At 44.2% G+C, this 24223-nt stretch overlaps 2 protein-coding genes across 2 annotated transcripts in view; both read right to left on the bottom strand.

The window, feature by feature from the left end:
• Positions 1-10859: 10859 nt before the first annotated feature.
• Positions 10860-17124, bottom strand: TMEM42 (transmembrane protein 42; the record flags this gene model as incomplete). Its single annotated transcript, XM_082302611.1, has 3 exons — positions 10860-11334; positions 12136-12282; positions 17014-17124. 3 exons carry the CDS (start codon positions 17122-17124, stop codon positions 11194-11196), a joined length of 399 nt encoding a protein of 132 aa, XP_082158737.1. The 3' UTR covers positions 10860-11193.
• Positions 17125-18429: 1305 nt separating this feature from the next.
• KIF15 (kinesin family member 15) overlaps positions 18430-24223 on the bottom strand; it is a gene marked incomplete at both ends in the record, with an annotated part of 34807 nt that continues 29013 nt past the window's right edge. Inside the window, 6 exons of the mRNA XM_082276722.1 lie at positions 18430-18513; positions 18830-18961; positions 19328-19493; positions 21112-21149; positions 21745-21817; positions 23702-23808. Coding sequence (XP_082132848.1) covers positions 18430-18513; positions 18830-18961; positions 19328-19493; positions 21112-21149; positions 21745-21817; positions 23702-23808 — 600 coding nt within the window. The remainder of the gene's footprint in view (positions 18514-18829; positions 18962-19327; positions 19494-21111; positions 21150-21744; positions 21818-23701; positions 23809-24223) is intronic.

The following is a 24223-nucleotide window of genomic DNA, read 5'->3' as shown; positions in this document are numbered from 1 at the left end:
TTCCCTTGGTGCAAATGAGGAGCTGAGTTAGCAGATGCCACCCTCTGAGCATGTCACTGCTTGCTGGCAGGTGGATGTTGGGTGTCCTTACTTGAGAGCGTGACTAGGGCACCACAGGGCGCTGAGGGTTCAGCGCACATCCATAATCCCGCAGGACATCTGCAAGAATATCTGAACCAGCAAAGTTCTTAGCAGATGGAGCATCACTCACCATTCAGCACCAGACAATGTGCTGACAACTACGTATTTCACTATTGACAAAAACACTGCAACCCTGATTTAGCTTTCAGCGTGGCTTTTATTCTGCACTTCCTTCCTCCTAAAGGGTGAAAGACATTTTTGTTTAGAAGCAGTATGGGATGAAGTAAAGTGTACATGGAATGTCAGTACAACAACATAACTAGTCTGAACATAATCTGAACATTTATGATGTATCTTACTGGTTTCCACTTAAATGCAGCAACTGAGTAATCCACATCATCTGAAGTCACTGACAGTACCTTCCTAATCCAAGCTGTCTCAAGCTGTTTTATACATCATTCTATGCTTGGTTGGAGGCATCTCAAATTGTGTTGACACAAAAGTCCTGCAGCAAAATTACAGATTTTTGCAAACAGGAACAGATTGATGTTGGTAACACTTTGCTTCTGAAAAAACATTTCTAGATGTGTGCTGGAGGGTGAACAAGGGAAGCAGGGCATGTATTCACCAGGGACAGTCATACTTTCAGTCCTGTGGGGTTTTGCAAAACCTTGATTTCAACAGTGTGCGTGTTCTGACCCTCACTTTAAACCTGAGTCTGAGGAATGATTGTAAAAGTTACATGGATACGGGTTCTGCCCTGCCATGAACCTACTCCATCTTCGAAGGTGGCTGACCTTTTTGGGGAGTGGGTTTTGGCCATTGGGGCATGGCTTCAGTTCTCCTTTCGCTTTGTGCAGCTGCTGGTCTAGCCTGTTCCCATTATCTTTCTCTACACACTGGTAGTATCTCAATTCAACAGAACTGAACTTGGCACATGGTGCCACGCTCCCAACACAACCTTCCACCCCTGGCTCATACGAGTTGCTGTGCCAGGAAAAGCCATTAAACTCTCATACTCTCCAAGAGTTGTTGGCAAGGTCCGAGAAGAGGAATTTTGGCTTAAACTACAGGAATGATTTTAAAAGATGTGGTTTCAAATTCTTTCATGTTGCAAGGCAGGTGATCTCTGTCTTTTTACAGACAAACCTCCTTCTGTCTTTGCTGGTCAGAGTGGCTGGCTATGGTTCGGCTATGGTTCACCACGGCTTTTTTCTTCTTGGTGAAGCAATGAAAAATACCAGTCCATTTTAATTTCTTTTTTTTCCCCCCAAACAGTTACAACAGTAAATCACTTCAATCTGTCTCATGAAACTGTATTCTTTTAATTAAGAGTACCGGGAATTTTTTTTTTTTTTTTTTTTGCAGGCAATCTCCCTATTCCCAATAATTTCAGCAACTTACTTCCCAACTTGCAAAATAAGACAACAGATGTGGTCAGCCTTATCTGCATCTGTCTGTTGCAAGGTCACCTTATTAGCTGGCATAAGAAGGTAATAAAATGCAAACAAATAAAATAAAATTCCCCAGTGGCTGCTCCCCTATTTACAAGCTTGCCCTTTGTCTCAGGTTTTGTTTATTTTGTGTATCTAAACTGACAAAACAAGTCAAGCTTCCAGAGCATGACCACAGTTATTGATGCCAAGTAGGAAAGACAAATCCTTAGCTTTACATTTTCATTCATTTGTAACCCCATGAGAAATTGCCTTTTGTAACAGCAATTTACTGAGCTACTTTTTTTATAAACACCTGAGGCTTCAAGATCCTTTTGTTTTGTCGGGGTGTTTTTCCATGTCCAGTCAGAGTAATACTCAAAATAAATAACAGATCAAAAGCAGTACAGGTTTCCTTTTGGGCACTCTGGAAAGGTGAACTCATCCTCTCAGCCTTCCCATGGAGTTGCTCTGAGGTGTCAGAGGGTGAGCAGTGCATCCGGCGCAGTACACAAGGACACAGCCCCTGTCTGGGTCCTGAGGGGCACCACGGCAAGGAGATGTCCTCCACTGACCACAGCACGACTGCTCCCATGTGTACCACCTAGTACATGTTGAGTCCTTCCTGAATCACAGCCTAGGAAATGATAAGTAGTAAGAAATCTTGGGGGTGTCAAAGACAAAAAAAATCACAGATGGAGAACTGCAGAGGATCTGGTCCATCTCTTTGAGCTGGATTTGAGGTGCTATGTTGGTCCTGTTCTCACATTCTCATTAAGCTGTACCTCAGTCTTTAGGAATGTCCTGGTATCAAGACACATCATATTCACACAATGATCCTGGCATGCCAGTGTTGCTGTTACTCTGAAAGGAGCATTGATTTGATCACTTCTCACTCATGTACACCGACCACGGACCATGACAGTGGCCTTTGCCCACAGGGCATCCCATGTATCCAGCAGGCAGATTCTCTTCTATCCAACATGAGCCAACTTGTGGCAGGCATTTGGACGTCAGGGGTTGATGCAAGATGGCCAAGCCCAGATCTTAACTGATTTCAGTCATCTGGCCCCAGATACCTGGTAATGAGTTTCTCACAGGCAAATACCAGAGAAGTGATTGATACCAGTATAATTATTACGGAAATTCCACTGTTTCATAGAATCATGAAATCATAGAATATCCTGAGTTGTAAGGGACCCACTAGGGTCTTTGAAGTCCAACTCCTTCCTTCTCACTGAACATTGAAAGAGGATTTTTGGACCTAAGTTAGGGATATAGGTGAGTGGCTTTGGGCATTTCCTTACAGAAGGAATGAAAACTGTATCAACCTGTGCCCAACCCAGTGCCACCCAAGGGCTCTGCTCCTGAATAAGACAGAGACCAAACAGCCACCATACCTACACATGTATCAAGCATAGACTTAATGGCTACTCAGGCAAAACACTCTAGTGTAGCACTCTCCGTGCCCTGAAAGAGAAGTTCTGTGGGCATCACAGGAAACGGAGGTTTTAGGCCATTAAAAAAACAGAAAGCTGCTTTAAGAGGAAGCCAAAATGATATGATGTTAAAGTATTTTTTAATATCCCTTTCCTGGCTGGAGTGCAAAAGGCAAAATTGCAGTATCAGTCTAGATATATGGACCAACAATGTGTGACGTTTGAACTTGGAATTTCAGTACTATGACTTCTTGACCCTCAGCTCTAGTACAACTGTTGCACTGGAAACTCAGCTCCAATGCTGAGACATTATGTATTAGTCTAAAATAACTCAACATGAGGCACTTCTGCTTCTCAGCAAAATACTTGAGAATTTTGTGCAATAAATTACAAAGAAAGATCTCCATCATGTCAACTTTTCCAGACAGTAGATTTTAAAAATAATTGCCCACTTTTTGAACCTGATGAGCCAGCTAGCCTCTGCTGTTTCCTGCAGGCAGGAGTTCCTCAGCCAAATGACACACTACAAGAAGAGGAAGCTCCTCTGGCTTTGATGCTTACTGGCTTCCCTTGTGGCCCTCCATCCTTGTGGCAGAGGAGACAATTGACATGCTACTTTCTCCATTATTTCAGCTTACTTTCTCCATGCAACTCAGGGTCTTCTCGGCCCCTATTACAAACCACCACGGTCTCTTTTCCACTCTGAATGGCACCAGCCTGCTAGCTCCATCCTCACACCTTTGTCCACGCCATCAAGAGATTTGAAATGGGGAGAAGGACCCCCCTCACCATGCCATCCCAAAACCTACAGTGTGTGTTTGGAAAGGATCCAACACGGTGGGTGTAGTTATTCCAGGGCTGTATCCACCCTACTGCCACTGACCCATGAACTTGCTTGCATGTATGACCACACTGACTGATTGCACTGTGAACACATACCCACAGCCTACACCTAAAGCAAACAATATGAAAAGGTACGAGGAAAAATAAAGCAAAAGAGGGCTGCAAAAAATAAATGGTAGGGGCAAGGAAATCAACAGCGCAAATATTGAATCAGGGATAAAATAGTTCATCCATGTATTAAAAACAGCTCCAGCGAACAAGGAAAATACTGAAAGAATACCTTCCCACCTACAGGATATGTGTTTGGTTGCAAATGTCTAAGTGAGAAAACAGAAACTTGCATGCCAGTGTCTTCGAGTAACATTTTTCTGGGCAGGGGAGGTGTAGCAGCTTCTCCTACCTGTCTGTGTGGGTGGGTGTGTGTGTCTCTATAGATCGAGATGTACACGGTCTACAGACTACAGGTCCCATTGTGCCGTGCCGCATTCCCGCCAGCCAGCACTGCAACTGAAATTGTCACGTGGTGGGAAGGGAGAAACTTCCTAGAACAAGGTTTCCAGGGAGGCGGCGATCCCGCACAGTGCTGGGCGTCTGGCTCATGTGCTGCACCCGAGCAGACCAAAAGCACAGCAGATGCAAAGGTTTTGTCCCACCCCTGAATATATCTGTCAAGTGGCAGTCTCTAGGTATGGTGGGACCGACTGAGCCCAGGGATCTGGGGCTATCTGCCCTGAAAAGCAACCAAGCCAACATACTCCTACCCAGCCCTTATCACGGCATTCAGGCTGTTGTCCTTCACAGCAGCTCTCGATGCTCTCGCTCCATGCCCACGAGGGTTTTCTAGGAAGCACTTTCATGCAACACTAGTTCCTGGCAGAATCATGCTCGTGATTGCCTAACTCTGGCGTGTCCTGAAGGGAACAAATCACTTAAAATACCTCCTATCTGGGTGAGGAAACAGTCGACTGGCAGCAGAAAATGTGATATTTGTAATGCCTCATCTGTCCCTGGGGCACTACTCATTTTCCCCTAAGTGTTGCCTTCACTTACTGAAAGCAGTTAAGATCGAAGCTGCGGCTGCTGTTCAGACATTGCACACTGCAGGTCACAGTGCCAAGCAGAGCTGTCCAACTCTCACCTCTTGCTGCAAAACCAGAGATGCTCTGCTTGTGCCAAGGGAGGACCTGAGCTGCTCACATGGCCAAGCCCTAGCCCCAACTCTCACAGGCAGGATGAAACCACGGCTCGTAGTGACCTCTGAGCCAAGCGAGACTGAGCTTGTACCATCTACCGCGCCCCACCCCCTACCACTCTTTGCAGCCCTTCCCTGTCGCTTATTTCCAGTGTCATGGATTTATGCCCTCAGGGTGCAGTGGAGCCTATGTGTCATGCAAAACCTGTGCAGGGCTAAGCAAGGTGTGCATCATCTCCCCCCAGCAAAATGGGAGTGGGAGGCCCCACCCAGGAGCTCCCCAAGCTTTAACCCAGCACCAGCAATCCCTCAGGACTTCAAGGGCATGAAGGGAGCTGCTTAGGAAGTCTTGGCAATTTGTACAGCCACTCACAGACACCCTTCCTTAAACCTCAAGGAAAAATTGAAACAACTAATACCGTTTTTAAACAGTCAGAAACCAAAACTTTTCCTTGGAGAGTGAATGGCATGGCTGGTTGGCTGCTCCCAGGCAAACACCCTCCTGTGTATGCCAAGTGGTGCTGCTGGCCATGGGTCACTGTGGTGCTGCAGACAGCCACAGGATGGAGTACCACAAGATCCAGGCTTATCCCTCTGGGCACGCCACGTTGGGGTGCTGCAGCTGGTCAGCAATGCCCAGCCCTGGGAGCCATTGCTAACATTGCACCCACCTGGCTGTCCTCTCAACCAGCAAAGGCTCAAATTCACGAAGCACTTCACAATGGTCGAGTCCTTCTCCTTTGATAAATTTGTTTTCAGACTATAAATGCACATGCAAGTGTCCATTATGGTTTCTGTGGTTAGAGTACAAGCCTCTGGCAGCCTAGGTCTGCATGGTGCCTCAAGGAGGAACCTTCTTTCTCTGACACAGAAGGATTTAATGGGAACTGCTAAACATGGAGGCAGAAGGTCAAACCAGTTTCCAATTATAGATAGCATTGGTCATTAAATTGGCCCCTAGGTCACAGGAAATCCAACTGTCTGCCCAGATGGGATGGTCACCAACGCTAGATTGAGTCACTTGAGGTTTTGTCTAGCTGAGTCTTGAAAACCTCCATGGGCAGAGACTCTGCTGCCTGTACTGGCAACTAACCTCCTAATGACATTTTTTCCCCTGATGGCCAGCTTGAAAGCCCTAAGACAGAACCTGTGCCTGTTGCCTTGTATAGTACTGGCGATTTCTACGTTGCCTCTGCAACTCTTTTCCAAGGCTGACTGGGTCAGCCTGAGCCTTCCTTGTCTCTAACCAGCCCACATCCCTCAGCCTCTCCTTCTAGGCCCCTGCCATCTTGGAATCCTTGAGCCAGACCAGTTTCCTACACTCCTCTTGAACTTGGGGTTCCAGCACTGGAAAAAACACTCCAGGTAGAACCATTGACAGTGTCAGGACTTTGAGAGCACCACTGGGACTGGCTGCCCCTGCCCAACCCACAGGACTTTCCCCTCCTCCCTGCCCATGGCCCAGGACCCCATTTCAGATTTTACAAGCAAGTTGCTGACCTTTTTTTTTTGGTGTTAAGGTATCTAGAAAGAGACTTGCCTTAGAAAGGGCACTGAAACACCCAGCCCAACAACCATCTGCCTAAAGCTAGAATGTGTGGTTTTATAGTCTAAAGTACTTTGTTCCTTCCTAAGGAAGAACAACATTTTCAGGAATATTGTCTTCTTCGATCCTTTCCATTAGAAAGTTACCTTGTACAACACTCCACACCCTTGAATTTTAGGGGCAAAGCCCTGGTTCTCCTGGAAAGCTTTTACCACTGACCTGAGCTCACCCCAGATTTTTCTCCAAGACCAAGTGAGCTGCAGGCACCACAATGCTTGCTAAGGATAAGTGCCCATCTTGTGTGACTTCCCTTTGCACCTCTCAGACCCCAAAATGAAGGTTTGTAGCTGCTCTTCGCAGAAGGCAAGCAGAGCACCTGGAACTCTGAGCATGTCAGGATTAGTACCCATTTATCCCTAATTTCATGGTTTTTTTGTGCCAGACAAGGTCAGAGCCACTCTTCTGGCATGTTGCCTCACAGGACTTCCTTCTTTGAAAACACCCCACTGCTTGCAAGATCCTGTAATTATGTGTGCGTGTGGGACACTCTTGCAATGTGATCATTTAAGGTCTCTGAAGGGTCAACAGAGGGCACTGAATCAAATTCCTTGAAAATTTTAAAAATACCAAACTCAGCAGAACAATCTACCAAACTTATTTATCACATCTACTTCAAATACTTATCACCTGGGCAAACATACCATCCTTCAAGTGATTTCAATATAAGCTGTGACTGAGACACTGTACAAACTTTCCAAGTTTCAGAGACTCCTTGTCAATGACAACAGGGACATTTAAAAGTTTTTATGTATATTTCCTTATCTAATCAGTCAAATTATGGTTTGAGGTTCAACTGAAACTATAATTTCATCTGGCTTTGTTCCTTGTAAAGGTATATGAGACACTGTTTACCTTAGAATACAATACTCCTGGACCTTGTTTATACAACAGATTTTTCTAATGCTTCTCACCATTAATACAAGTGTACTTATTTGAATATTCCCAAGTGTCATTGTGAGCCTTCCTGTTAACCATGCACCTGCTTCTTCTACTCTTTAAAAGTATAACATGGTATGGCCACGCTTGATGATGAACAAGATGCTGAAAAACTAAGTGTTGAGTTTGAGAATGAGAGGTAGGTGCAGGAAAGACTCGTTACAACCAGCACTTGGGAGGTGAGAGAATCATGGAATAGTTTGTGTTGAAAGGGACCTTAAAGATCATCTAGTTCCAAAACCCCTGCCAGGAGCAGGGACACCTTCCACTAGACCAGGTTGCTGAGAGCTCCATCCAACCTGGCCTTGAATAGTACCAGGGATGGGGCATCCACAGCTTCTCTGAGCAACCTGTTCCAGTAAAGATTTCTTTCCATCTATCTAACCTGAATTTCCCTTCTTACAGTTTGTACCCATTATTCCTTGTCCTATCACTGCAGTTCCTGATGAAGAGCCCTCTGGTTCCCCTGTAGGCCCCTTTCAGATATTGGAAGGTTGGTATGAGGTCTCCACACAACCTTCTCCAGGCTGAACAGCCCCATCTTTCTCAGCCTGTCTTCATAGGGGAGGTGCTCAAGTCGCCTTATCAATTTTGTGACCTCCTGGACTTGCTCCAACAGTTGCATGTTCTTCCTGTGCTGGATGTTCTTCCAGAGCTGGATGCAGCACCACAGGTGGGGTCTTGCAAGAGCAGAGGGACCGAATCACCTCCCTCCACCTGTTGGCCACGCTCCTTCTGATGCAGCCCAGGATTTGTTTGGCTTTCTGGGCTGGCAGCCACAGTGCTGGCTCATGTTGAGTTTCTGGCCAGCCACCACCCATAAGCCCTTCTTCCACAGGGCTGCTGTCAATCACATCTCTGCCCAACTTGTAGGTATGCCTGGGATCAAATCCATGTCTCTCCAATTTAGAGACAAGGATGCTGTGCAGAACAATGTCTAATGCTTTGCACAAGCCCAGGTAGACAATGTCCATGGCTTTGCCCCTATCCACCAGTGCTGTGGATACAGAACTGTGTTTTTGTGAGTTGTGTACACAGAAGTGTATTTTGCTGGAATCTGAGTGGAAACATATGCCCAAGACTCTTCTCTAGTAACACCTCGCCTCAACTGAGCAAAAACTCCATGCAAGCACACTGCTGTAGTTCCCACATAATGGTAAACCACCTTCTGCCCTGGTAAACTAAGGTCTTGGAGTTGGTCATGATCTTCAGCAACCTTACCAGGTCCACCACATCTGAACCACTGACTTGTCAAGCACTGCTCATTTGTTAGTCTCACATTGCTTTTTGTGTGCGTGTGTGGTGTCTAAAATGCCTGTAAAAAAAGAATTTCAGCCACTGAGCTTTGGACACTTTTATTTTGGAAATGCTAGCATCCTTTTTTTTTTATTACCTTCAGCCACATTTTGATGATCACACAGGAACTGTTTACCAGAGGTGCACTGCTTTGCCATGCACTGATTGCAGCCTTTCTTGCAGCCCTGGCCCCACTGGCAGACATGGGCCAAACCCTGTGTACACAAGAGGAGCGGAATTCTGCTGTAAAATGAGTTCTGCTTGGCAATATTTTCTTCCCATGGGAATTGGAGGAAAACTTGCTTCCGTTCCCACCTTCAAGCATTTATGACAGAATTTACAGCCCTGTCATAAATGTAATAAAATAAATTATATTCATCCGCCTTAAAGTGAGCATCACCAAGTAAAGTGCTGCTCACACCTTCTACACACAAACTAACACATCCTAAACCTTGACCTACAATGATGGTAATAAAGAAATGTCAGTTTTGAGACACTCCAGGTTAAAAAGCTTTCCAAATGGTTTATTAGGAGATGGGCAACAGCCAAATTAACCAGAGAACCTGGTCCTTCTACTGCTGTTTGCATGAAGGCAGCCATGGCTTACAGCTGGCTGAGGGTTAATAACAAGGGCAAATAAATCAGGCTTCATTAATTTTCCATCATGTATGAAGATCTAAGGAGACCTGATGTACTTAGAAATGCATAGTTCCTGGCTGTCATGTCTGCAGACCTATGAGGGATGCTGGGTCCCTGTATCAGGTCCCAGCATTCCAGGCAACTGGATGTGTCCCACTACCACTGCTGCCACCCAGAGAGCTCCCCAGGAGCAAAACCCCATGGTGGCAGGGAGGAAAGACACTCAGAGAACTCTGCCCTCTCCTCCACCACATATGCAGCTCCCCTCTTTGAGGGGAAGACTTGAGAGCACACTGAGGGGAGAGGCAAAGGCTTTGCCCCTCTTGGGACATGGCTGCCAGATGTGGTGAGCTAGAATGGCAGGGAATGGAGCAAACAGCTCTTGGCCTCTTCTGGGGGACAATGACTCTTCTTCTTTCTGATTCAAAGAAAATGGCATGAACACAACTCCAGGGGCATTTCCATCCACAAGTCTATTTCACACTTGACACAGTGCAGATCTGCCAGTCATGACAGACCTGGCAGGTTCCGATACAGACACTCACGGACATATGTCCTTAGGTTTTCTGCACATGCCACAACCATGACTCACCTTCTGTCATTACAAGATGACAGAGACAACCTGGCAAGCCCAGAGCAAACAAGTGATATCACTAGCATGATGCATATGTTTATAGGCATCATTGTATTTCTTAATTAGGATTCCAATTGAAGAATTTCCAAGAAAAAAAAGATGTGGGCAGGGGAATGAAGCCGATACCTTACAAATGATGATTTGTGACACATTCACCAAATTGACACCTGAATAGGGAGTAATCACTGAGGCAAAATTTACCAGATACCTGGATACCAGTGATCTGGTTGATCATGTAACATGAATGGGAATAAGCATCATCCAGAGGTGTAGAAAAAACATGGCTTGAGAAACTCCATTTTACCAAACATTAAAGCAATTGTCAACTTGAGTGGGCATGGGGGACATGTTGAAGACGGACACTCTTAGTGAACAGCTGACTGTTCACATGCTGCCTGTTGCATTGTCCTGAAAGTACAGTTTGACCTACACAAAGCAGGAATGGTGATAAAATCCTATTCTGGGTAAGGGTTTAAAGGAAAGAGCAGCAACCGTACAGTGAGTAACATGTCAGGAATGGGTAAGTGAAAATTAAAGATGTCAGATACAAATGGAAAGTTAAAAGGCGTATGTGACTGACAGAGGAAGCTGAAAAAATTAATGAAAGGCTCCATAGCCTTACAGGTAGCAGCAGGCATAGAGCCATTTCAAGACAGAAAGTCAGAAACAGCAGAGCAGAAATATCAGCTGCCCTCAGCATCTAATTCTGATTGCTTTTCTATTTTGGGATAGGTCCTTTTATGGAAAAATACTGATGCACAAGCACCTTCCACAGCCACCATGTTTACTTTCAGCATTCCCCAAACCGGGAAAGCTCCACAGCCACAGGGTGTGAAGAGGAGGAGCAGCTGATAAGCCTCTGCCCCTGATTTTCACAATACTGACTCAGAGTTGACCAGCTCCCTCCGAGACTGTCACTGCCACCACACCACCACTAGGAAAGACCAATGTGATTTTGCAAGTCAGCAGATCAGCAGTGAGCAGGTGTTAGCACCTCCGTGGCCGATGTCTTCAGAGGCTGGTGGGGACTGGGGATGGCATCATGAGACAGGCTGGAGAGGGGCAGCATGGCACCGTGACCCCTCCAGCAGCTATCATTCTTTCTTCTCCACTGGGACTTGCACCAGCTGGGGTGCAGCTGTGTGCAGCAGCGTGAGCCCGCAGACCGTCACGGCGAGGCCGACCCACCACAGAGGCGTCCACGTCTCCCCAAAGAGCAATTTTCCTAGGATAGCCTGAAGGAAAAGAGAGACAGAAAGCTTTCCTGGGCTGAGCTTCCCCAAGGCCTCTTGTGTTGCCAGAGCTGTGAGGACTTCTGGGAGAGACAGCCCTGGAAAAAACTTGGTTGAGGAAACTCCTACTTGGATGACCAACAGGAATGCTGAAGATGATGCTGGAGATGACCAACTCCACCAGCAGCCTGGAAGCACAGCCATATTGTGGTCCCAAAAGCAGGGTGTGGCAGGTGCACATGTGCTTTTCTGCCTTCCCGGCACTTCTAAGGAGCCAAATCTCCCACTGGGTAACTACACTTGATTATTGGACACCACCATGAGCTGTCTGCCAGCAGGAGCACAGAAACAAGGTGGACAGCTGCCAAGAGTGAGAAGCAAGCAGAAAAAACCTGCGGGTCAAAGATGCTCTTGCTGTCACTAGAGGTGATGCATCTTCATACCCAGCTAGGGTGACTGGCTTGGCACAAGTGAGGTGCTGCAAAGGAAAAGCAAAATGAAGCAAAGCTCCCGGCTGCAGCTCCCACTGGTAATTAGAAAAGTTCAGTAAACTGTGTTGCTGCTGCAAGGCATCATGTTGGGCAGCAGCATGCTTCCTCCTGTACCACCCAGGAAAGTTCCACCACCTGTGCCGTGAACAACTATCAGAGCAGCTGAGGCCTGACACTATCGTTTCACAATTTCCTGTAACTCTCCCTTTGTGGCCAGCAATGCTGGTTGCACTGGGAGATGAGCTACAACCAGCATGGGCATTCCCACCTTGCTGTGCTCAGGCTTCAGTGCCTGGGGAAGGGGTCTACTCACCGAAGAGATGAAGTTGGACGCTGTTGTTGTCACAGAGGTAGCAGCTGAGGAGGAGGAGAGTCGTAAGGCTTTTGTGAAGACTGTCCACATCACTGCGTTGCACACAAACACCAGGCCAACACAGCTGAGGTGAAGCAGCACTGGCAGCTGCAGGACAAAATGGAAAACTGTGTATTTTCACCTTCCACTCATTCAACCTCAATAATTCATGTCCACTTTGGAGCCAAACCCAATGGTGTGAAAAAAAAAACTGAACTACAGCTAGTATTAAAACTGAACTACAGCTAGTATTACATGAACATGAATATATTAGATCACAGAAGGAAATGGAAACGAGGGAACAGCCCTGGATAGACTGTGAGCCTGCCATGTCCTGCTGCAAGCCCAGCCTCATACTATAAGCTGAGAAGTCCTGTGATAATATGCAGCAGCTGCCATGCCAGAAGCCAACTTCCAGAAAGCTCTCCAGCTCACAATGTGGTGCCACATGCAATGCCCATAAATGCCCTTCACTTATCACTTGATGTATGGAAAAGGGTCAAATTCAGTCTGACAAACACCAGAGATGCACATGCTGGCACTGAGTGTGCTCCAGAACCCAACTGTTGTGAATCTGAGCCAAGACACGGGTGGTCCCAAAACACTGGTCCTTATGAGCTCCCAGGACCTGGCCTGCCTTACTGCTGCAGGGAGAGCAGAGCAGGATCTCTGGGCGGAAAGGAAAAGCTGACTGGCTTCATGCCTTGTTTTACACACTCACTGGAGAGTAGATTTACTGAGAGGTCTCTGCTCTAGCATTTAGCAGCAACAAAATCACCTCTGAATTCAGGGGCCTCAAGAAAGATCTCCCTTCTTAGACAACCTGACCAGATGTGTAACAGCCTCAGTCTGAAAAAAGGCACAGTTGCACCTAAAAAGCTTTTACTATTCAGTGTCCCCCATCCCTTCCTAGTTTAAGCAGATGAGGCCATCTCCCCAGACCCTGGGTACCATGTAGTTGATGTGAAGACACCAAGGGAGATCACAGGCAGGCAGATCACAACTCTCACAAACAGTGACAAGTGAAAGCAAAGCTTTGTCTAAGCCTGTAGCAATCACAGCTTCATAGCCTATCACCTTTCAGTCCATGGTGGGATCCATCTTGAAGCAGATAGAAATGCAGGTGTGAAGCCACCAACAAGCACAGCTCAGAGGTGGCACCTGCCTTGTGGGAATGGCTGCACTGTGTCCTCCTGCCAGCTGCCCAAATCAACAGGGTCCACCAATTGTGTCCTGCTCCCACTCAGAAGAAGAAAGTACTAATTGCAAGCAATGGGGGAGCTCACAGTTTTCTGAAGCAAGTGATACAGCAAGTACAAAGTTAAAAGGAAAATAACGCAAAGCAAATCCATGCTTGATGGCTGGCGCAAGCTCTCCGAGGCTAATCCCACTCCTGTGAGGGATGGTGCAGGTGTGTGTCCTCATTTTGCCCCACTTGTGGCAAAGGTCTCCAAGTTTTGCAACTGATCAGGGCAACATTAAAGATTCAGAATGATTCCCACCAGTGAAGCACTCTGTTTTCCTACTGACGCCCTGGCAAACCCTGTGTGGATGGGTAAGAGGGACAACCATGTCCAGTTACTACCACTCCTCTGAGGAAGAAAACAGCTGTGTTATGGCTCCCCACAGGATGGGGTTTGCCTCCCAGTTTCACCCTCTGCCTGCATGACCAGGCAGTTTTACTTTCCTCAGGCAGTTATGTACATCCACACACTTCCAGTGAGTAGGCAGACCTGGGAGTAGAGGTGAGAGGGGAACCCAATTCTCTGTGTTTCACCTAAATTCAGTGTATTTCTGGATCAGAAAGAGACCATGCTGCTGGAGGTAAAAAAAAAAAACCCTTAAGAAAATGAGATCTTGTTACTGCCTTCAACCAATAGCCTGAGGGTGTAGCAGGATGGAGCTCAGGCTCTTCTCCAAGGTCCATTTGGATATGACAAGAGGTAACAAGTAAAGTCTGGAACAAGTGAAATTTTGATCTGTCACGAGAAACAGCAAAGGTGATGAAGCACTGGAACAGAAGTCATGGGCTGTCCAGCCTTCTAAGTATGTAAAACTTATCTGGAGAAGGTCATGTGTAAGCAGAGGTTGGAGTAGAGATCTGCAGAGGTCTTGCCTGACTTGAACTAGTCTGAGACTACCAGTAGTGAAGCAAAGCTGGCTCCCACCATCACAGCCACTATGCCACCTTCAAAAGTGACTCTGAACCCATGGCTTCTTCTGATCTCCTAATGCAGAGCCAGGAAAATCAGCTGCAGGTGGCACATGCCCATTAGGAAGGTTTATCAGAGAAAGGTCAAGTTCCTCTGTGCCCAGGGCAGTGGAGTGGTCATCGCAATGGTACGCAGACAGAGAGATAGGAACATCCCCACGTGTTCTCCACAAGGAAGGAGGGAGATAAATTCCACTGCTTAGGGCTCAGCTGAGCCACCCCAGTGAGTCAAGGATTACTGTTCTGATTGCTTTTCTAAGCAAAGATTAATTTCAGTGTACATTTCAGATAATCCAGAATCACTCCTGAAGTGGCAGAAGTAATTTTAGATGAAGACTGGCAGGGGAGCGGAAAAAGCAAAGAACTTTTGTTCAAGTGCACTGACCCTTCCTGATCAGGTCACTCTCAGGCTGGGCCACCACAATGCATCCTTCTAGCCAGGAAGTCCATCCCTGTGCTGCCGTGGAGTATCCTGCTACCCTGCATCATCAGCTCTTAGAAGTGTCAATACACTTTTTGCTGCCATGTTCCACGCTGCACAAGTGATGGCTGCTATTATACTTATTTTGGGATTTCTGTAGCTCTTCCTCCCAACACAAAACCCCTTGAATCTCTGTCCCCTCGTGGAGGCTCTGCAGAAATGCCTTTGCCACATGCGTGCACTGAAACACTTATGCATCTACAGGTCCTGTGCAATTTAAGCTACTAGGAAGATCATGGCATTTACATAAAATTTGGCTAGTTTTACAGCTAAGCTGATTAATTCAATTAATAACTGTCACCTAGCATGGACCTGAAAACTGAAAGAAACCAATATGGCCAGAAAAAAGAAACAGTCAGAATCACAGCATGGTTGAGCTTGAAAGGGGCCTCTGGAGTTCATCTGGTCCAACCTTGTCACTCCAGCAGATTGCCCAGGTCCATGTCCAGACAGTATTTGACTATCTCCAAGGATGTAGACTCCACCACATCCCCGGGCAACCTGGGCCAGTGCCTGGTCACTCTCACAGTGAAAAGGTGTTTCTGGATGTTCAGAGGGAACCGCCTGTGCTTCAGTGTGTGCCCATTGCCTCTGGTCCTGTTACTGGGCACCACTGGAATGAGCCTGGCTCCATCCTTTGTGCGCCCTCCCTGCAGGTATTTCTACACATCAAAAAGATCCCCCTGAACCTTCTCTTTTCCAGGAGGAACAGTCCCACCTCTCTCAGCCTCTCCTCACAGATGAGATGCTCTGGTCTCTTCATCATCTTTATGAACCTTTGCTGGACTCTCCAGTACCTCTACCTCTTTTTTGCAGTGGGGAGCTCAGAACTGGACCCAAAACTCCAGGTTTGGCCTCATTAGGGCTGAATAGAGGGGAAGGATCATCATCCTTGACCTTCTGGCAACACTCCACATCAATGACATGACACTTTGTCATAGCGCTTCAAAAAAAAAAAAAAAAAAGAAAAAAAAAAAAAAAGAAAAAAAAAAGTCCCCTAAACAAACGGGCAATATTTTTATAAATTTCAACACAGAATAATACTCAGAAAAGATGCTGTCAACATTTTGAGTAATTCCATGCTCTGCCATTAGGTCAGTGCAGAGCACAATTTGGGGTTTTCTGGGGCAAGGAAAAGAGTATCAGGATTTAATTTTTTTAAAAATTCTCCTTTCTGTCACCATTTCTGAGATATCAGAAAGGATTAACAGGATTAGCAGGTATTGAGGTTTTGCCTTTTAAACCCTCTCTAATAATCACACAGGTCAATTTTCTTTTTTTTTTTTTTTCCTGGTGCAAGGCTGGATTTGTTTCAGATCTAGTTTCCCTTGTGGGTTCCCTTTTGGATTTCAAATCCAAATGTACATTTCCCATGTGAATAACAACATATACGTGAATGGATCTCCCCAAAGCACTTTTAGGATACACGTATGCTGCCTTCCTCCTCTCCCCACTCTCTCACAACCTCGTGCCCCTCTTCACCTCTGCCGTGGCTGTGCCTGAGGTCACTCCTGGAGGTAAGGACATTACCTCTGAAGTGAAGGGCCAGCAGTCCCATATAACCTCAAGCACACGGAAGCCTGAGAAACACGGCCGAGATAAAGATCATCTCCAACGAATACCCAAGGATCAGGTGAGCAGCACAATGGAAATCAAGGGCTCCACCTCTCTCTTCTGGTCACGGCCGAGCAGAGATAGAATAAAAGGGCGCTGCTATCAGCAAAACAGTGGGCTAACGACAAGCGTTTGATGCTCAGTCATATTAACATCCTGCTTTTAAAGTAACACTGACGTAGAAGCACCGCAAATGGGCTCCCAGAGTTGGGCTTGGTTCGGGGCATTCCCGTACCACGCTCATTCTCTTCACGCCCGGCAGCCTCGCTGCGCTCTCCCCGCTGTTTACGTCGGCACCGCGCATCAGTCAGCCCTGCAAGGCTGGGCTCCCCCAGGGGTGAGTCACGGCTCCGCTCTCCGAAACCGCCCCCCTTTCCCTGCAAATCCAGGGCAGCCCCTGGAAGCGCCGGAGGAAGAATCAGCGCACTCCTTCCCCCCACCGCCGCGATAAGCCCTGGCGCCGAGCACCGCCTGCGGGGCGGCCGCACGGGCACTCGGAGCGCCCAGCAAGCACCGCCTGCTGCTTCCTTACCGGGCCGCCGGCCGCCTCCCCGCCCGGGCCCAGCGCCAGCTTCGCCGCGGCCGCCGCCGCCGCCCCCAGGCCCCCCGCGGCCGCCGCCGCCGCCCCGGCCCCCGCCCGCATGGCCCGCACGGCCCAGGCCGCCCCTCACAGCCCCGCGCAGCGCCAGCGCCGGCCCCCGCACGGGCGGGCCCGCACCCGGGGCGCGATGGGAGGGGAGGGGATGGAAGGGGATGGAAGGGAGGGCACGTGGGCCGTGTTCGCTTATGTACAAAAAAGCTTTATTGAAACAAACAGGACAGGATGGAGGAGGAGAACAACGCAGCTCCTGCTGTAGCCACATACAACACAGAAAAAGGGCAGAAACCTCTGCCTACATGGAAATAGTCCAGAAACAGACAAGAAAGGAACATTTATAAACCTAGAATATGGCAGTCACAAATAAAATGACCCTTGACAAATGCCTCTTGGTCTGAGTGCTCCTCATCCGTCTGACCTCGACTCATACCCCAACACCTCCCCCGTTTTAAGGTCAGCTTTTTATTTCTGTATGTCACATCACAGCTCAAGTGGGAACAAATCTGAAGTACTCAGAAAACCTAGTCTGATATTGCTATAGAAATCAATGTTTTGTGTTCCACTAATAAACATTTCAGTTATTTGCAATAAATCTTAAGTGCAATTACATGAACTTACGCTGTACTCCTAAAATGTTCTGCATATTTTCACATCTTCTTTCCTAACATTTTTCACTTCTTTGATAAGAAAATGGTTGCAAAATACTTAGAATTTCCTACAGTGCTAATACAGAACTCTAAGTCTATACTAACAGAAGAAAGGTTTGAAAAACATTTTATTTGCAAATAAAGAAAGAACAGAACCCAAAAATATATTTATAGTACTATTTACAAGCCTGTTACTAAATTCACATTTATGCTTTATTGAAGATAGTCCAATATGAAAATTATTTTTAAGCAACCCAGGAAAGTCATCCTATGTTTAAGTTTAACTAAAGAAATAATCACAAAGAAATTGTGCTTTTTCAGTTTTGGCTCTGGTGGAAAATGTAGCATTTCAGAAGAGGTAGGAACCTGAAGAAGAGCACAAAAGAAAACAAAAATCCAGGTGTGTTCCCAGTGAGAAAGCTTTTCCTTGGCAAGGTTACAAAAGTTTCAAGGAAGCATCTGCCAGCACCTATACAAAATCAGTTTTTGAAATTGAAAAATTACAAAAAGGTGTTAAAATGTCACTGAAAGCTGCCCACAGAGCTGGAATAACAATCTTTACCTAGAGTTATTACCAGCAAAAAAAATCTACAAACTAAAATACTTGATTATTCCAGAACCACAGCAAAAGTCAGGTTTGAAAATTGGCTTTTGCTTATTCTGTAGACTTCAAAAATATGCCTCTGCAGTTTTATTTGGGTCATTACAGCTGATCATAATGTCTACAAATATCACATTTTTTTGATTCTTTCAAAAAAGCATTTTCAACTCGTAGTTTTTCAGTCTCCTGTAAAACAGAGAAAAAAAAACATGCGTATATTAAGGAAGTTATCCTCACTTTTTTTTTTTTTTGTATTTTTACACAAGTGGTATCTAGAGTTGTTCAAGTGTTTTATACCCTATATACTTGAGGAAATAAAATGAAGATCCTTGTCTGGGGCCTGTGAGGAGACAGACCAGCCATGACATAGTCAGCTGCATAAAATCACAGGTATCTCTGTTCCTCTCCAACAGAGGAGCAGGAATTTTAATTTTCATTCTCAAAGCTTAGCTCTTTTCTGTGTCAGGCCATTACTTCATCTGTAATCTACTCTGCAACTTACCTCAGTGAGTTTAGCATTATCTTTCTTCAGTTTCACAAGATACTGAATCTTCTGGTTTAGGTTTTGATGACCAAGTAATTTCCCATTCTCCTCAGCAAGCGAGTCAACTTGCTTTCTCAGCAATTCTATTTCCTGTAATAACAAATACATTGTGTACCTCTTAGCAGTAGCCTCTCCTCCTCTTTTCAGAAGCAATAGCTTCTTAGAACTATTAACATACTAACATTTAAGTTTGTAACATATGATGCAACAGTTGGTTCATTCACGAAACACATATTTGTCTTATGTCTCCTTAGATACTGTTAGATCCCTCTAAAGAGCAAAAAAAGGAGCACCATTAGATTTGTACTACTACAAATTGCAACACTGATTTCTGAACCCAGGCTTTCATTAGCGCAGAGAACAACATCACAAATAGAACTAAGCTGCAAAACAGCTGTACCTCTGCTAAATGAGATCCTACTGTGAAGATGACAAAAAAAATTATACATGTGTAACCTTTTCAATTCTGTCTCTTTCTTCATATGCTTCCTCCAGTTTTGATCTAATTTCTTCTTTCTCATTAAATGCTTTGAGCTCCAAAGTTCTTGTTCGTTCCATCTCCAGAGTCATTTCACGACAGGTCTTCTCTTGGATTCTGAGGATATTTTTGGTCTCTTCTAATCTGCCAGTGTAAAAGAATCATAAAACATTAAAACCAACATGAATGCCATATAACTGAATTACTAAGTCAGTCTTGGACATGGAGGGAGGCTCCTTTAAAAGCATTCTTTTGAGATATGTTCCTTGGAATTTAGTGCTAAGGGAAGGGAAAAACTTCATTCTGCTTCACAGTTCTTATGTTTGGTACTATCAACTAGAGGCAGTGTTTTAAAGCTGCTCTTCTCTTTGGGAACTGTGCTGTTTGCAATCCAGGATATACAACTCCACTCGTGATTGAAAACAGAAGCTTCACCTACAAGAATACCTTGAAGTAATTCACCTAAGGAATGTAAATTTTCCAGCTAAACTCAGCTGCTCTTCAAGTTTCCCCCAAATTGCTTGTTTGTCTGTGGCTTTTCCCCCAACAGCCTTATTGCTCAGAAACATCTCTGAGCAGCTCAGATGGTCTGAGCCTGTTTGGCCTGGTAACAGAAGGACTGCCACTTTGGATAAAATTAAAACATTTTCAGCAGGTAAGGTCACAGGATATTAAACTATGCCATCAAACTTAGCAGCCTGTCTACTGTTTTTAGGAACTTGAGTAATTTTGCAGACCAATTCAAATATTGTATACACGACATTTTTGTCATCAGGTTTGTTTTACTGAAGCCTGATGTTTCAGACCTGCTCTGTGAAAACAGTATTCATTTGCTGCCTTTGTCAAGACATTTACTCGATGAGAAAAGGACCTTTTCCCTCTTTGTGCAGTATTTGCTGGTATGAGACATTGTAGCACTGTTGTACAGTGTGTTTCAGACACCAGAGAGGAATGAAAAATCAATGCATCAAATAGCAAAATAATCCCTAATTTCCAGATGAGGGTTTCTGGAAAATTTAATGTAAATTACTTTTTAAATGACTGTGTGCATAAAAACTATCTTCTTCCTTAAAAGAAGTTACTTACATAGAAAGCATTCTATCACATGTAAATAACACATATTAGGAGATTCAGTCAATATGAATCCTGAAGCAATACAGATTAAGAAAAGAACAGCAGAAGCAAAATTTTCAAACTAATTTTATCTACTAATTCAGTATTTTCTTTCTTCACTATTATCCATCCAAGGTACAAAGCACTTGAATTTTGAGGACTACTTGCCCAATAGTGCAAACACAATTTAGAAATCCTCTAATAATTTTTCATTTTTCAAGCTGAACTGCAAAAAATTTAAACAAAAACCATAAAAAGCAAATAATTACATTATGTTTAAAAATTATAAAACATTTACAATATTAATAAAGAAATGAATCAGTGTTTCAATTTAATTTGAAAAGGAATGTGATTAGAATTCTCTGCATATAAATAACTAAACAATTAAAAACATCCTGTCCAATTTAAGTTTCTATGGTTCTACCCATTAAAGTATTGTCTTGATATAATGCTATGTAGTAATAGGTGCTACTACCACCTACTGATGAGAAGGAGTAAGAACTCAAGGTATCATATAGAAGTGTAAATACTTCCAAATTAGGCCTTTTATCATGTCAGATCTTGGACTTCTATTGCTTAAATATACCTTTTTTTGCCATTAATTAGTTTAATACTAGTTTCCAGTTCAAGAAACAATAGTCAGACTTACTCTGCTTTGATTTTCAGCATTTCTTCCACTGCTTTATTCTGTAAAAGTTCAAAAGCATTAGATGCAGTCTTAATGTTTAATATAAACATATATGTTTAAAAATATTTGTCACTTAATTGATGCTACATATCTAATTCCAGATCATCCTACTATCTAGTAGTTCACATCTCTAATGTTCACTATAAGTTCATCTCTGCTGTAGGCACTTATTTCCCATTTCATGCCAGCACAGCTGACCCACAGCAGCGTTTCTCTGCCCACTCACACACAGCAGAGCTTTAACAAGGGGCTCTTCTGTCTGGGACATCCATGGCAGCCTCTGCTGTGACATTAACTTCCCTTTGACAGAGCCTTGACATTAGCAAGTGATGCAATATTCACTTTCCCACTCTTGGCATGAATCAGATTTAGCAATCTGAATCTGTTTTTGCTAATTGTGCAATCTGACATCCAGTTCACTGGCGTTAGACCGAGAGCTAAGTGTCAGGCTGTGCATGTTAAAATTCACTAGAATTTGGTGTTTGTTTTGCTGCCATGAAAACAAAAAAATCAAATCAAACCAACAACAACAAAAAAATCACATTAATACTTCACAACAGGTCAACACCAACTGACATGAGAAGGATAACATACCTTGGCAAGTCGCTCTTCAGCTATCTCCTCCTCTTTCTCCTTGAGGTACTGAACATCAGAATGTTTCTGATCGCTAGGAAATTAAAGAATGAGGAAAAAAAAGTTTCTCACAAACAGAGGAAACCAGTTGTAAAAATATGTTATCCAGATTAAACCAGTAAATGTGTGCAGTTGTTTTCACATGTGTTCATACTCAAAATACTGAACATCATGAAACAACAATGGAAGGGTTTAAACTTCTATACACATTTTCTTTCAGAGTATAGAGAAATTAATGTTTTAATGGAAACAATTACAAATGTAATAAATATGTAACCATTTGTTAGACAGCTGTGCTGGTTTTGGCTGGGGTAGAATTAATCATCTTCATAGCAGCCATTATGAGGCTGTGTTTTGGATTTGTGTTGAACACAGGGTTGTTAATGTAGAGATCTTTTTGTGGTTACTGAGCAGGACTTACAAAGAGCCAAGGCAAGGACTTCTCTGCTTTCCATACTGCCACACTGGCTGGGAAGCTGGGGGTGCGTGGGAGGTTGGGAGGAAACACCGCCAGGACAGGTGGCCCAAACTGACCAAAGGGACATTCCAGACCATGGGACACCATGCTCAGCATATAACAAAGTGGGGGAAAGAAGGAGGAATAGGGGGATGTTTGGAGTGATGGTGTTTGTCTCCCCAAGTAGTCAATGTGTGTGATGAGGCCCTGCTCTCTTGGAGATGGCCGAACACCTGCCTGCCCATGGGAAGCACTGAATTAATCCCTTGTTTTGCTTTGCTTGTGTGTGTGCATGACTTTTGCTTTCCCTATCTCAACCTTTATCTCAACCCACAAGTTTTCTGGGTTTTGCTCTCCTGATTCTCTCCCTGATCCCACTGGTGGGAGACTGAGCCAGTGGCTACGTGGGGCTTGGCTGCTGGCTGGGGTTAAACCACAAGAGCAGCTTTGGCATGGAGGTACATGATTTATTAGTTCACTATGCTCATGCATATGGAGACTGCAGAAGGACTTCCTAGAAGATCACTGCTCAGTGGTTTTGCCAAGTTAAGTACATAAAAGATTCTTCTATTCAGAAGACTTCACTAATTTTTATTTTGTTAGTTTTTAATCAACATGACATTGGATGGAAGTAAGAAAACACATACAATTCAAATAACTCAAAACAACTTCGTCCTTGTTGTGTGCCATAGGAGAAAAACTTAATTGGTTAGGAGTTTTATAATTGCATCAAGTACAATAAAAGTTATTTTCAGTAACTTAAAATCTTGTGAACAGATGAGGAAAGTTACTGAACAGTGATACTGTTTCTAAGGCTTTCTGCTTAGTTTTCAACAGACACTTGAAAGTGTGTTGTGAATTGAAATGGAAATCACAGGAAAACAACAATGGTTATGTTGCCATGGAACACTGGTTCTGTGGCTTTGTTTCTCACAGTTTGTGTAGGTTTTCTAGACCAAATTATTCCACAAAAAAGCATTACTTTTACATTCCTCACTTGTTGGATTCCTGACTTGGGACTTTGGGATATAATTTGGATATGCACTAAGAACTCCCTGCTTCTTTTAGTTGATACGAGCTGTGGTTTGAATAGACCAAAGGCTAATTGTATATTGGAGGCTTTAAAAGTTAATTTATGCCTATATTAAAACATGTGTTGCATTTGTTTGGACATTCCTTATCTACTGGATCCACAACTACACAAATGACATATAATAGCCAGGAATTACTATGCATATAATGATTTTACATTCTATTTCCCTTTATAAAACTTAGTTGCATTTAAGAACTTGTGATTTAAGGGCCATAAAGTTTACAAGCCAGTAAACAATTTTCATAGAAAAGTTTGAGTCAATCTCTAAATATACAAGCAATGTAAGACTGTATTTCAAATAAGACATGTAAATTTTATCTTAATTATTTCAAGTTAAGAGAAATTTTTTATGTTTTATTTTACTTTACCTGTTCTTGCTTGGTCTCTGAGCTTCTACAATGCTCTGTAAACTCCTGTTGTTCTCCACCAATATCTGCATTTCCAGACGCAAGTTCTCCAACTCATTTAATTGTTCCTAAGCAAGTGAAATTTGAAACATTTTATTTGAAGACCAAATTGCAATTCTTGTTTTCATTTCCAGTTGAACATGTTTTTGAGTAAAATAGAAGACAAAAATTATTTATCAGAAAAAAAGCCTGGTTCTCTGGCAAGTACCTGCATCGCCCCTCCATCTACAGTTGCATTAGAAACTTTGAGAATAGATTAGAACTGTTTCAGCAACAAAAATGATTTTACCATCTGACATTCATGAACACAAAACAGCACAGTCCTTGGGAAAATGAGATTTATAGACATCTCAAGCAAGTTGTCACCACTTGTTCCCAGCCTAGGTAAAGGGAAAACCAAAAACTGCCTTTCTGCTTTAATCAACATACTGCTAAGCAGAGCTCATTAAAAGAAGTGCACTCCGCAGCCTGTCTCATTTTAAC

This window comes from Coloeus monedula (assembly GCF_965178545.1).
Source record: "Coloeus monedula genome assembly, chromosome: 1".
NCBI classification, from domain to species: Eukaryota; Metazoa; Chordata; class Aves; order Passeriformes; family Corvidae; genus Coloeus; species Coloeus monedula.
This window is presented reverse-complemented; position numbering and strand designations above follow the sequence as displayed.